Here is a 14939-nt window from a genome sequence, read left to right on the forward strand (position 1 = left end):
TTACCCGGGAGAGTGAGGGGGACACAGGTGTGTGGTAGAGAGGGCCCTCACCTGGAAGCCCAGGTTACCCGGGAGAGTGAGGGGGACACAGGTGTGTGGTAGAGAGGGCCCTCACCTGGAAGCCCAGGTTACCCGGGAGAGTGAGGGGGACACAGGTGTGTGGTAGAGAGGGCCCTCACCTGGGAGCCCAGGTTACCCGGGAGAGTGAGGAGGACACAGGTGTGTGGTAGAGAGGGCCCTCACCTGGGAGCCCAGGTTACCTGGGAGAGTGAGGGGGACACAGGTGTGTAGGAGGGGCCCTCACCTGGGAGCCCAGGTTACCTGGGAGAGTGAGGGGGGACACAGGTGTGTAGGAGGGGCCTCACCTGGAAGCCCAGGCAGCGCCCGTAGAAGCAGCCCTTGTGCATGGTGCTGTACTCCCGCAGGAACTCTTCGGACAAGCCGCGCTCCTGCCGGAAGAAGAGGTCCCCATGCTGGTTGGCGGTGAGCAGCCGCTGTGCGAAGCAGAGCAGTGCGCGGAGCTGTGTGAGCGCGGCGCCGTACGCCTCCAGCTCTAAACAGTTGTGCACAGCGCGGAAGAAGAGGCTGCGGCGGCTGGCGGTGATATAGCGGCACTTGTGCAGGATGTGCTGGGCACAGGACATCACCACCTTCAGCAGGCTGCGGTACCCGTTGGCCGGGGTGTGGGAGTCCAGGTCAAAGAGCGGGCACACGGCGGCCAGAGCGCGTAGAGACGGCTCCAGACCCCGCGTCTGCTCCTGGATCCGGGATAAAGCCAGCACCAGGCGGGCGCCCGCGTCAGAGCCGGAAACACGGAAGTAACACATGTTATCCTGGCACAGGGCGTCCAACGCCTGGAACAGGGGCCGCGGGTCCATCTGCTCGGGGGGCACACCTGGGAGGGCACAGACAGGCGGTCAGCCGCGTCACAAAGGTGGTCAGCCGCGTCACAAAGGTGGTCAGACGCGTCACACAGGGCGCTGAGCCACGTCACACAGGGCGCCAGGGCGCTCAGGCATGTAACATAATTCACTCCGTCCTCATCATACAGCCAGTAATTATCTCACCCCATCATACAGGAAACAATTCTCACCCCATCATACAGCCAAAAATTATCTCACCCCATCATCATACAGCCAATAATTATCTCACCCCATCATCATACAGCCAATAATTATCTCACCCCATCATCATACAGCCAATAATTATCTCACCTCGTCCTCATCATACAGCCAATAATTATCTCACCCCATCATCATACAGCCAGTAATTATCTCACCTCGTCCTCATCATACAGCCAATAATTATCTCACCCCATCATCATACAGCCAATAATTATCTCACCCCATCATCATACAGCCAATAATTATCTCACCCCATCATCATACAGCCAATAATTATCTCACCCCATCATCATACAGCCAGTAATTATCTCACCTCGTCCTCATCATACAGCCAATAATTATCTCACCTCGTCCTCATCATACAGCCAGTAATTATCTCACCCCATCATTCAGCCAGTAATTATCTCACCCCATCATTCAGCCAATAATTATCTCACCCCATCATCATACAGCCAATAATCTCACCCCATCATCATACAGCCAATAATTATCTCACCCCATCATCATACAGCCAATAATGATCTCACCTCGTCCTCATCATACAGCCAATAATTATCTCACCCCATCATCATACAGCCAATAATTATCTCACCCCATCATCATACAGCCAATAATTATCTCACCCCATCATCATACAGCCAATCATTATCTCACCCCATCATCATACAGCCAATAATTATCTCACCTCGTCCTCATCATACAGCCAATAATTATCTCACCTCGTCCTCATCATACAGCCAATAATTATCTCACCCCATCATCATACAGCCAGTAATTATCTCACCCCATCATTCAGCCAGTAATTATCTCACCTCGTCCTCATCATACAGCCAATAATTCTCTCACCCCATCATCATACAGCCAATAATTCTCACCCCATCATCATACAGCCAATAATTATCTCGCCTCATCCTCATCGCACAGCCAATAATTATCTCACCTCATCCTCATCATACAGCCAATAATTATCTAACCCCATCATCATACAGCCAATAATTATCTCACCTCATCCTCATCATAAAGCCAATAATTATCTCACCCCATCATCATACAGCCAATAATTATCTCACCCCATCATCATACAGCCAATAATTATCTCACCTCGTCCTCATCATACAGCCAATAATTATCTCACCTCGTCCTCATCATACAGCCAATAATTATCTCACCTCATCCTCATCATACAGCCAGTAATTATCTCACCCCATCATTCAGCCAGTAATTATCTCATCCCATCATACAGGAAATAATTCTCACCCCATCATACAGCCAATAATTATCTCACCCCATCATCATACAGCCAATAATTATCTCCCTCACCCCATCATCATACAGCCAATAATTATCTCACCCCATCATCATACAGCCAATAATTATCTCACCTCATCATACAGCCAATAATTATCTCACCCCATCACGGTATGAAGCCCCCTCCCCTGTACCTGCGGTATGAAGCCCCCTCCCCTGTACCTGCTGTATGAAGGCCCTCCCCTGTACCTGCCGTATGAAGCCCCCTCCCCTGTACCTGCGGTATGAAGCCCCCTCCTCTGTACCTGCTGTATGAAGCCCCCTCCCCTGTACCTGCGGTATGAAGCCCCCTCCTCTGTACCTGCTGTATGAAGCCCCCTCCCCTGTACCTGCGGTATGAAGCCCCCTCCCCTGTACCTGCGGTATGAAGCCCCCTCCCCTGTACCTGCGGTATGAAGCCCCCTCCCCTGTACCTGCGGTATGAAGCCCCCCTCCCCTGTACCTGCGGTATGAAGCCCCCTCCCCTGTACCTGCAGTATGAAGCCCCCTCCCCTGTACCTGAGGTATGAAGCCCCCTCCCTTGTACCTGAGGTATGAAGTCTCCTCTCCTGTACCTGCTGTATGAAGCCCCCTCCCCTGTACCTGCCGTATGAATCCCCCTCCCCTGTACCTGCTGTATGAAGTCTCCTCCCCTGTACCTGCGGTATGTAAGCCCCCTCCCCTGTACCTGCTGTATGAAGCCCCCTCCCCTGTACCTGCTGTATGAAGCCCCCCTCCCCTGTACCTGCTGTATGTAAGCCCCCTCCCCTGTACCTGCTGTATGAAGCCCCCTCCCCTGTACCTGCGGTATGAAGCCCCCTCCCCTGTACCTGCCGTATGAAGCCCCCTCCCCTGTACCTGCCGTATGAAGCCCCCTCCCCTGTACCTGCGGTATGAAGCCCCCTCCCCTGTACCTGAGGTATGAAGCCCCCTCCCCTGTACCTGAGGTATGAAGCCCCCTCCCCTGTACCTGCTGTATGAAGTCTCCTCCCCTGTACCTGCGGTATGTAAGCCCCCTCCCCTGTACCTGCTGTATGAAGCCCCCTCCCCTGTACCTGCTGTATGAAGCCCCCCTCCCCTGTACCTGCTGTATGTAAGCCCCCTCCCCTGTACCTGCTGTATGAAGCCCCCTCCCCTGTACCTGCTGTATGAAGCCCCCCTCCCCTGTACCTGCTGTATGTAAGCCCCCTCCCCTGTACCTGCTGTATGAAGCCCCCTCCCCTGTACCTGCTGTATGAAGCCCCCTCCCCTGTACCTGCTGTATGAAGCCCCCTCCCCTGTACCTGCTGTATGAAGCCCCCCTCCCCTGTACCTGCGGTATGTAAGCCCCCTCCCCTGTACCTGCTGTATGAAGCCCCCTCCCCTGTACCTGCTGTATGAAGCCCCCTCCCCTGTACCTGCTGTATGAAGCCCCCTCCCCTGTACCTGCTGTATGAAGCCTCCTCTTGCCTCTGCGAGTCTCTGTTACACGATCTCACTGTAACCGGCTCCACCTCAGATATAAACCAGAGGGAGGGAGCTAAAGCCAGACCAAGCCCCTTGCCCGGCCCCCTGTCACTGTGACACTGCCCGGCCCCCTGTCACTGTGACACTGCCCGGCCCCCTGTCACTGTGACACTGCCCGGCCCCCTGTCACTGTGACATTGCCCGGCCCCCTGTCACTGTGACACTCGCCCCCTGTCACTGTGACACTGTGCGGCCCCCTGTCACACACCTGTCCCTGTGACACTGTGCGGCTCTCTGTCACACACCTGTCCCTGTGACACTGTGCGGCTCCCTGTCACACACCTGTCCCTGTGACACTGTGCGGCTCCCTGTCACACACCTGTCACTGTGACACTGTGCGGCTCCCTGTCACACACCTGTCCCTGTGACACTGCCCGGCCCCCTGTCCCTGTGACACTGTGCGGCTCCCTGTCACACACCTGTCACTGTGACACTGCCCGGCCCCCTGTCCCTGTGACACTGCCCGGCTCCCTGTCACACACCTGTCCCTGTGAGGCTCCCTGTCACACACCTGTCCCTGTCACACACCTGTCCCTGTCACACACCTGTCCCTGTCACACACCTGTCACTGTGACACTGTGCGGCTCCCTGTCACACACCTGTCACTGTGACACTGTGCGGCTCCCTGTGACACTGCCCGGCTCCCTGTCACAAACCTGTCCCTGTGACACTGTGCGGCTCCCTGTGACACTGCCCGGCTCCCTGTCACACACCTGTCACTGTGACACTGCCCGGCCCCCTGTCCCTGTGACACTGCCCGGCTCCCTGTCACACACCTGTCCCTGTCACACACCTGTCCCTGTCACACACCTGTCCCTGTCACACACCTGTCCCTGTCACACACCTGTCCCTGTCACACACCTGTCCCTGTCACACACCTGTCCCTGTCACACACCTGTCCCTGTGACACTGTGCTGCCCCCTGTCACACACCTGTCCTTGTCCCTGTGACACTGTGCGGCTCCCTGTCACACACCTGTCCGTGTCCCTGTGACACTGTGCTGCCCCCTGTCACACACCTGTCCTTGTCCCTGTGACACTGTGCGGCTCCCTGTCCCTTTGACACTGCCCGGCCCCCTGTCCCTGCCCGGCTCCCTGTCACACACCTGTCCCTGTGACACTGTGCGGCTCCCTGTCACACACCTGTCCCTGTGACACTGCCCGGCCCCCTGTCCCTGTGAGGCTCCCTGTCACACACCTGTCCCTGTGACACTGCCCGGCCCCCTGTCACTGTGACACTGTGCGGCTCCCTGTCACACACCTGTCACTGTGACACTGTGCGGCTCCCTGTCACACACCTGTCACTGTGACACTGCCCGGCCCCCTGTCCCTGTGACACTGCCCGGCCCCCTGTCACTGTGACACTGCCCGGCCCCCTGTCCCCGTGACACTGCTCGGCCCCCTGTCACTGTGACACTGCCCGGCCCCCTGTCACACACCTGTCACTGTCACATACCTGTCCCTGTGACACTGTGCGGCTCCCTGTCACACACCTGTCCCTGTGACACTGCCCGGCCCCCTGTCCCTGTGACACTGCCCGGCCCCCTGTCCCTGTGACACTGCCCGGCTCCCTGTCACACACATGTCCCTGTGACACTGCCCGGCCCCCTGTCCCTGTGACACTGCCCGGCCCCCTGTCCCTGTGACACTGCCCGGCTCCCTGTCACACACCTGTCCCTGTCACACACCTGTCCCTGTCACACACCTGTCCCTGTCACACTGTGCGGCTCCCTGTCACACACCTGTCCCTGTGACACTGCCCGGCCCCCTGTCCCTGTGACACTGCTCGGCTCCCTGTCCCTGTGACACTGCTCGGCTCCCTGTCCCTGTGACACTGCTCGGCTCCCTGTCCCTGTGACACTGTGCGGCTCCCTGTCCCTGTGACACTGCTCGGCCCCCTGTCCCTGTGACACTGCTCGGCTCCCTGTCCCTGTGACACTGTGCGGCCCCCTGTCCCTGTGACACTGCTCGGCTCCCTGTCCCTGTGACACTGTGCGGCCCCCTGTCACACTGCCCGGCTCCCTGTCACACACCTGTCCCTGTGACACTGTGCGGCCCCCTGTCACACTGCCCGGCTCCCTGTCACACACCTGTCCCTGTGACACTGTGCGGCCCCCTGTCACACTGCCCGGCTCCCTGTCACACACCTGTCCCTGTGACACTGCCCGGCCCCCTGTCCCTGTGACACTGCCCGGCTCCCTGTCACACACATGTCCCTGTGACACTGCCCGGCCCCCTGTCCCTGTGACACTGCCCGGCCCCCTGTCCCTGTGACACTGCCCGGCTCCCTGTCACACACCTGTCCCTGTCACACACCTGTCCCTGTGACACTGTGCGGCTCCCTGTCACACACCTGTCCCTGTGACACTGCCCGGCCCCCTGTCCCTGTGACACTGCTCGGCTCCCTGTCCCTGTGACACTGCTCGGCTCCCTGTCCCTGTGACACTGCTCGGCTCCCTGTCCCTGTGACACTGCTCGGCTCCCTGTCCCTGTGACACTGTGCGGCTCCCTGTCCCTGTGACACTGTGCGGCTCCCTGTCCCTGTGACACTGCTCGGCTCCCTGTCCCTGTGACACTGCTCGGCCCCCTGTCACTGTGACACTGCTCGGCTCCCTGTCCCTGTGACACTGCTCGGCTCCCTGTCCCTGTGACACTGTGCGGCCCCCTGTCCCTGTGACACTGCTCGGCTCCCTGTCCCTGTGACACTGTGCGGCCCCCTGTCACACTGCCCGGCTCCCTGTCACACACCTGTCCCTGTGACACTGTGCGGCCCCCTGTCACACTGCCCGGCTCCCTGTCACACACCTGTCCCTGTGACACTGTGCGGCCCCCTGTCACACTGCCCGGCTCCCTGTCACACACCTGTCCCTGTGACACTGCTCAGCCCCCTGTCACACTGCCCGGCTCCCTGTCACAAACCTGTCCCTGTCACACCCCTGTCCCTGTGCCCCTTCTTGCCCCCTGTCACACACCTGTCCCTGTCACACACCTGTCACTGTGACACACCTGTCACTGTCACACACCTGTCCCTGTCACACACCTGTCCCTGTCACACACCTGTCCCTGTCACACACCTGTCCCTGTCACACACCTGTCCCTGTCACACACCTGTCCCTGTCACACACCTGTCCCTGTCACACACCTGTCCCTGTCACACACCTGTCCCTGTCACACACCTGTCCCTGTCACACACCTGTCCCTGTCACACACCTGTCCCTGTCACACCCCTGTCCCTGTGCCCCTTCTTGCCCCCTGTCACACACCTGTCACTGTGACACACCTGTCCCTGTCACACCCCTGTCCCTGTCACACCCCTGTCCCTGTGCCCCTTCTTGCCCCCTGTCACACACCTGTCACTGTGACACACCTGTCCCTGTCACACCCCTGTCCCTGTCACACACCTGTCCCTGTGCCCCTTCTTGCCCCCGTGCATTACTGATGTCGGGCAGATTAGCACACAATGGGCCTCTTGTGCCCAGCTGAGAGCTCAGCGGGTCAGCCAGGTTCTGCCCGGCACCGTGGGGTCACATGACTGAGAATGAACGGGTCTCCCTGCCCTGTGCTCACACTGCCCTCTGTACAGCAACACATCCACACACCCGGCCAGCCAGGGACTCGCAGAGCATCGCACCCCCGTCCCCTCTACAAACTCCTTACACATCCCATGCAGAGCATCGCACCCCCGTCCCCTCTACAAACTCCTTACACATCCCCTGCAGAGCATTGCACCCCCGTCCCCTCTCTACAAACTCCTTACACATCCCCTGCAGAGCATCGCACCCCCATCCCCTCTCTACAAACTCCTCTTACACATCCCCTGCAGAGCATCGCACCCCCGTCCCCTCTCTACAAACTCCTTACACATCCCCTGCAGAGCATCGCACCCCCGTCCCCTCTCTACAAACTCCTTACACATCCCTGCAGAGCATTGCACCCCCGTCCACTCTCTACAAACTCTTACACATCCCCTGCAGAGCATCGCACGCCCGTCCCCTTTCTACAAACTCCTCTTACACATACACTGCAGAGCATCGCACCCCCGTCCCCTCTCTACAAACTCCTCTTACACATCCCCTGCAGAGCATCGCACCCCCGTCCCCTCTCTACAAACTCCTCTTACACATCCCCTGCAGAGCATCGCACCCCCGTCCCCTCTCTACAAACTCCTCTTACACATCCCCTGCAGAGCATCGCACCCCCGTCCCCTCTCTACAAACTCCTCTTACACATCCCCTGCAGAGCATCGCACCCCCGTCCCGAGGCCTCTCTACAAACTCTTACACATCCCCTGCAGAGCATCGCACCCCCGTCCCGAGGCCTCTCTACAAACTTTTCCACATCCCCTGCAGAGCATCGCACCCCCGTCAACCTCTCTACAAACTCTTACACATCCCCTGCAGAGTATCGCACCCCCGCCCCTCTCAACAAACTCCTCTTACACATCCTCTGCAGAGCATCGCACCCCTGTCCCCTCTCTACAAACTCCTCTTACACATCCTCTGCAGAGCATCGCACCCCCGTCCCCTCTCTACAAACTCCTCTTACACATCCCCTGCAGAGCATCGCACCCCCGTCCCCTCTCTACAAACTCCTCTTACACATCCCCTGCAGAGCATCGCACCCCCGTCCCCTCTCTACCTACTCCTCTTACACATCCCCTGCAGAGCATCGCACCCCTGTCCCCTCTCTACAAACTCCTTACACATCCCCTGCAGAGCATCGCACCCCCGTCCCCTCTCTACAAACTCCTTACACATCCCCTGCAGAGCATCGCACCCCCGTCCCCTCTCTACAAACTCCTCTTACACATCCCCTGCAGAGCATTGCACCCCCGCCCCTCTCTACAAACTCCTCTTACACATCCTCTGCAGAGCATCGCACCCCCGTCCCCTCTCTACAAACTCCTTACACATCCCCTGCAGAGCATCGCACCCCCGTCCACTCTCTACAAACTCTTACACATCCCCTGCAGAGTATCGCACCCCCGCCCCTCTCAACAAACTCCTCTTACACATCCTCTGCAGAGCATCGCACCCCTGTCCCCTCTCTACAAACTCCTCTTACACATCCTCTGCAGAGCATCGCACCCCCGTCCCCTCTCTACAAACTCCTCTTACACATCCCCTGCAGAGCATCGCACCCCCGTCCCCTCTCTACAATCTCCTCTTACACATCCCCTGCAGAGCATCGCACCCCCGCCCCTCTCTACAAACTCCTCTTACACATCCCCTGCAGAGCATCGCACCCCTGTCCCCTCTCTACAAACTCCTCTTACTCATCCCCTGCAGAGCATCGCACCCCCGTCCCCTCTCTACAAACTCCTCTTACACATCCCCTGCAGAGCATTGCACCCCCGTCCCCTCTCTACAAACTCTTACACATCCCCTGCAGAGCATTGCACCCCCGTCCCGAGGCCTCTCTACAAAATCTTACACGTCCCCTGCAGAGCATCGCACCCCCGTCCCGAGGCCTCTCTACAAAACCCTCTTACACATCCCCTGCAGAGCATCGCACCCCGTCCCCTCTCTACAAACTCTTACACATCCCATGCAGAGCATCGCACCCCCGTCCCGAGGCCTCTCTACAAACTCTTACACATCCCCTGCAGAGCATCGCACCCCCGTCCCGAGGCCTCTCTACAAACTCCTTACACATCCCCTGCAGAGCATCGCACCCCCGCCCCTCTCTACAAACTCCTCTTACAAATCCCCTGCAGAGCATCGCACCCCTGTCCCCTCTCTACAAACTCCTCTTACACATCCCCTGCAGAGCATCGCACCCCTGTCCCCTCTCTACAAACTCCTCTTACTCATCCCCTGCAGAGCATCGCACCCCCGTCCCCTCTCTACAAACTCCTCTTACACATCCCCTGCAGAGCATCGCACCCCTGTCCCCTCTCTACAAACTCTTACACATCCCCTGCAGAGCATTGCACCCCCGTCCCGAGGCCTCTCTACAAACTCCTTACACATCCCCTGCAGAGCATCGCACCCCCGTCCCCTCTCTACAAACTCCTTACACATCCCCTGCAGAGCATCGCACCCCCGTCCCCTCTCTACAAACTCCTTACACATCCCCTGCAGAGCATCGCACCCCCGTCCCCTCTCTACAAACTCCTCTTACACATCCCCTGCAGAGCATTGCACCCCCGCCCCTCTCTACAAACTCCTCTTACACATCCCCTGCAGAGCATCGCACCCCTGTCCCCTCTCTACAAACTCCTCTTACTCATCCCCTGCAGAGCATCGCACCCCCGTCCCCTCTCTACAAACTCCTCTTACACATCCCCTGCAGAGCATTGCACCCCGTCCCCTCTCTACAAACTCTTACACATCCCCTGCAGAGCATTGCACCCCCGTCCCGAGGCCTCTCTACAAAATCTTACACGTCCCCTGCAGAGCATCGCACCCCCGTCCCGAGGCCTCTCTACAAAACCCTCTTACACATCCCCTGCAGAGCATCGCACCCCCGTCCCCTCTCTACAAACTCTTACACATCCCATGCAGAGCATCGCACCCCCGTCCCGAGGCCTCTCTACAAACTTTTACACATCCCCTGCAGAGCATCGCACCCCCGCCCCTCTCTACAAACTCCTCTTACACATCCTCTGCAGAGCATCGCACCCCTGTCCCCTCTCTACAAACTCCTCTTACACATCCCCTGCAGAGCATCGCACCCACATCCCCTCTCTACAAACTCCTCTTACACATCCCCTGCAGAGCATCGCACCCCGTCCCCTCTCTACCTACTCCTCTTACACATCCCCTGCAGAGCATCGCACCCCTGTCCCCTCTCTACAAACTCCTTACACATCCCCTGCAGAGCATCGCACCCCCGTCCCCTCTCTACAAACTCCTTACACATCCCCTGCAGAGCATCGCACCCCCGTCCCCCTCTACAAACTCCTTACACATCCCCTGCAGAGCATCGCACCCCCGTCCCCTCTCTACAAACTCCTTACACATCCCCTGCAGAGCATCCCTCCTTCCTTCCCAGATCCCCTGCAGAGCATTCCTCCATGCCCACATTCCTTGCAGAGCATTCCTCCTTCATGCCCAGACCCCTGCAGAATGTGACTCCTTTAGCCCACAGTGCCTGCAGAGTATCACTCCCTCCGTGGGGTGATCGGATCGTGTCACACCCCCTCCCCCCCCCCCCAGTCCTGAGAGACCCCAGATTGTGGTAAACAAGTGAATCAGTGACGGCCTCTGTACAGGGAGACGGAGCCAGGACACGGGAGGGGGGACGGGGACACAGGACCACGTGGCAGGGACAACAACACGAGACTGAGAACAACAGCAACACAGGACCACGTGGCAGGTCCCACACTCACAACATGGGAATAACAGGGGACTACGTGGCAGGGCCGACAAACACAACATGGGAATAACAGGGGACCACGTGGCAGGTCCCACACTCACAACATGGGAATAACAGGGGACTACGTGGCAGGGCCGACAAACACAACATGGGAATAACAGGGGACCACGTGGCAGGTCCCACACTCACAACATGGGAATAACAGGGGACCACGTGGCAGGGCCGACAATCACAACATGGGAATAACAGGGGACCACGTGGCAGGTCCCACACTACATGGGAATAACAGGGGACCACGTGGCAGGGCCGACAATCACTACATGGGAATAACAGGGGACCACGTGGCAGGGCCGACAATCACAGCATGGGAATAACAGGGGACCACGTGGCAGGTCCCACACTCAGTACATGGGAATAGCAGGGGACCACGTGGCAGGTCCCACACTACATGGGAATAACAGGGGACCACGTGGCAGGGCCGACAATCACAACATGGGAATAACAGGGGACCACGTGGCAGGTCCCACACTACATGGGAATAACGGGACCACGTGGCAGGGCCGACAATCACAACATGGGAATAACAGGGGACCACGTGGCAGGTCCCACACTACATAGGAATAACAGAGGACCACGTGGCAGGGCCGACAATCACTACATGGGAATAACAGGGGACCACGTGACAGGGCCGACAATCACAACATGGGAATAACAGGGCACCACGTGGCAGGTCCCACACTACATAGGAATAACAGGGGACCACGTGGCAGGTCCCACACTCACTACATGGGAATAACAGGGGACCACGTGGCAGGGCCGACAATCACAACATGGGAATAACAGGGGACCACGTGGCAGGTCCCACACTACATGGGAATAACAGGGGACCACGTGGCAGGGCCGACAATCACAGCATGGGAATAACAGGAGACCACGTGGCAGGTCCCACACTCAGTACATGGGAATAGCAGGGGACCACGTGGCAGGGCCCACACTCACTACATGGGAATAACAGGGGACCACGTGGCAGGGCCGACAATCACAACATGGGAATAAGAGGGGACCACGTGGCAGGGCCGACAATCACAACATGGGAATAACAGAGGACCACGTGGCTGGTCCCACACTCACAACATGGGAATAACAGGGGACCACGTGGCTGGTCCCACACTCACAACATGGGAATAACAGGGGACCACATGGCAGGTCCCACACTCACTACATGGGAATAACAGGGGACCACGTAACAGGGCCAACAATCACTACATGGGAATAACAGGGCACCACGTGGCAGGGCCCACACTCACTACATGGGAATAAGAGGGCACCACGTGGCAGGGCCAACAATCACTACATGGGAATAACAGGGGACCACGTGGCAGGGCCCACACTCACTACATGGGAATAACAGGGGACCACGTGGCAGGTCCCACACTCACTACATGGGAATAACAGGGGACCACGTGGCAGGTCCCACACTCACTACATGGGAATAACAGGGGACCACGTGGCAGGTCCCACACTCACTACATGGGAATAACAGGGGACCACGTGGCAGGTCCCACACTCACTACATGGGAATAACAGGGGACCCCGTGGCTGGTCCCACACTCACTACATGGGAATAACAGGGGACCACGTGGCAGGGCCGACAATCACAACATGGGAATAACAGGGGACCACGTGGCAGGTCCCACACTACATGGGAATAACAGGAGACCACGTGGCAGGGCCGACAATCACTACATGGGAATAACAGGGGACCACGTGGCAGGTCCCACACTACATAGGAATAACAGAGGACCACGTGGCAGGGCCGACAATCACTACATGGGAATAACAGGGGACCACGTGGCAGGGCCGACAATCACAGCATGGGAATAACAGGGGACCACGTGGCAGGTCCCACACTCAGTACATGGGAATAGCAGGGGACCACGTGGCAGGTCCCACACTCACAACATGGGACTCACAGGCGACCACGTAACAGGGCCGACAATCACTACATGGGAATAACAGGGCACCACGTGGCAGGGCCGACAATCACTACATGGGAATAACAGGGGACCACGTGGCAGGTCCCACACTCAGTACATGGGAAAAGCAGGGGACCACGTGGCAGGTCCCACACTACATGGGAATAACGGGACCACGTGGCAGGGCCGACAATCACAACATGGGAATAACAGGGGACCACGTGGCAGGTCCCACACTACATAGGAATAACAGAGGACCACGTGGCAGGGCCGACAATCACTACATGGGAATAACAGGGGACCACGTGACAGGGCCGACAATCACAACATGGGAATAACAGGGCACCACGTGGCAGGTCCCACACTACATAGGAATAACAGGGGACCACGTGGCAGGTCCCACACTCACTACATGGGAATAACAGGGGACCACGTGGCAGGGCCGACAATCACAACATGGGAATAACAGGGGACCACGTGGCAGGTCCCACACTACATGGGAATAACAGGGGACCACGTGGCAGGGCCGACAATCACAGCATGGGAATAACAGGAGACCACGTGGCAGGTCCCACACTCAGTACATGGGAATAGCAGGGGACCACGTGGCAGGGCCCACACTCACTACATGGGAATAACAGGGGACCACGTGGCAGGGCCGACAATCACAACATGGGAATAAGAGGGGACCACGTGGCAGGGCCGACAATCACAACATGGGAATAACAGGGGACCACGTGGCTGGTCCCACACTCACAACATGGGAATAACAGGGGACCACATGGCAGGTCCCACACTCACTACATGGGAATAACAGGGGACCACGTAACAGGGCCAACAATCACTACATGGGAATAACAGGGCACCACGTGGCAGGGCCCACACTCACTACATGGGAATAAGAGGGCACCACGTGGCAGGGCCAACAATCACTACATGGGAATAACAGGTGTCCACGTGGCTGGTCCCACACTCACAACATGGGACTCACAGGGGACCACGTGGCAGGGCCCACACTCACTACATGGGAATAAGAGGGCACCACGTGGCAGGGCCGACAATCACTACATGGGAATAACAGGGGACCACGTGGCAGGGCCAACAATCACTACATGGGAATAACAGGGGACCACGTGGCAGGGCCGACAATCACTACATGGGAATAACAGGGGACCACGTGGCAGGTCCCACACTCACAACATGGGAATAACAGGGGACCACGTGGCAGGGCCAACAATCACTACATGGGAATAACAGGGGACCACGTGGCAGGGCCGACAATCACAACATGGGAATAACAGTGGTCCACGTGGCAGGGCCGACAATCACTACATGGGAATAACAGGGGACCACGTGGCAGGTCCCACACTCACTACATGGGAATAACAGGGGACCACGTGGCAGGGCCCACATTCACTACATGGGAATAACAGGGGACCACGTGGCAGGGCCAACAATCACTACATGGGAATAACAGGGGACCACGTGGCAGGGCCGACACTCACAGCATGGGAATAACAGGGGACCACGTGGCAGGGCCGACAATCACAGCAAGGGAATAACAGGGGACCACGTGGCAGGTCCCACACTCAGTACATGGGAATAGCAGGGGACCACGTGGCAGGTCCCACACTCACAACATGGGACTCACAGGGGACCACGTGGCAGGGCCGACAATCACAACATGGGAATAAGAGGGGACCACGTGGCAGGGCCGACAATCACAA

At 58.1% G+C, this 14939-nt stretch overlaps 1 protein-coding gene across 2 annotated transcripts in view; it reads right to left on the minus strand.

The window, feature by feature from the left end:
- Positions 1–262: 262 nt before the first annotated feature.
- Positions 263–14939, minus strand: part of LOC142483924 (hormone-sensitive lipase-like) — a 66389-nt gene continuing 51712 nt past the window's right edge. The window contains exons 1-2 of one of the 2 annotated variants that reach the window (XM_075583848.1): positions 3837–3972; positions 270–895 (exon numbers count right to left, since the gene is read on the minus strand). In XM_075583848.1, coding sequence (XP_075439963.1) covers positions 318–878 — 561 coding nt within the window. In that variant the 5' untranslated portion in view covers positions 879–895; positions 3837–3972 and the 3' untranslated portion in view covers positions 270–317. Of the gene's footprint in view, positions 896–3836; positions 3973–14939 lie in introns of those variants that run through there. The other variant, XM_075583847.1, reaches the window with a different exon arrangement.

Source organism: Ascaphus truei, unplaced genomic scaffold (genome assembly GCF_040206685.1).
Source record: "Ascaphus truei isolate aAscTru1 unplaced genomic scaffold, aAscTru1.hap1 HAP1_SCAFFOLD_394, whole genome shotgun sequence".
Lineage (NCBI taxonomy): Eukaryota > Metazoa > Chordata > Amphibia > Anura > Ascaphidae > Ascaphus > Ascaphus truei.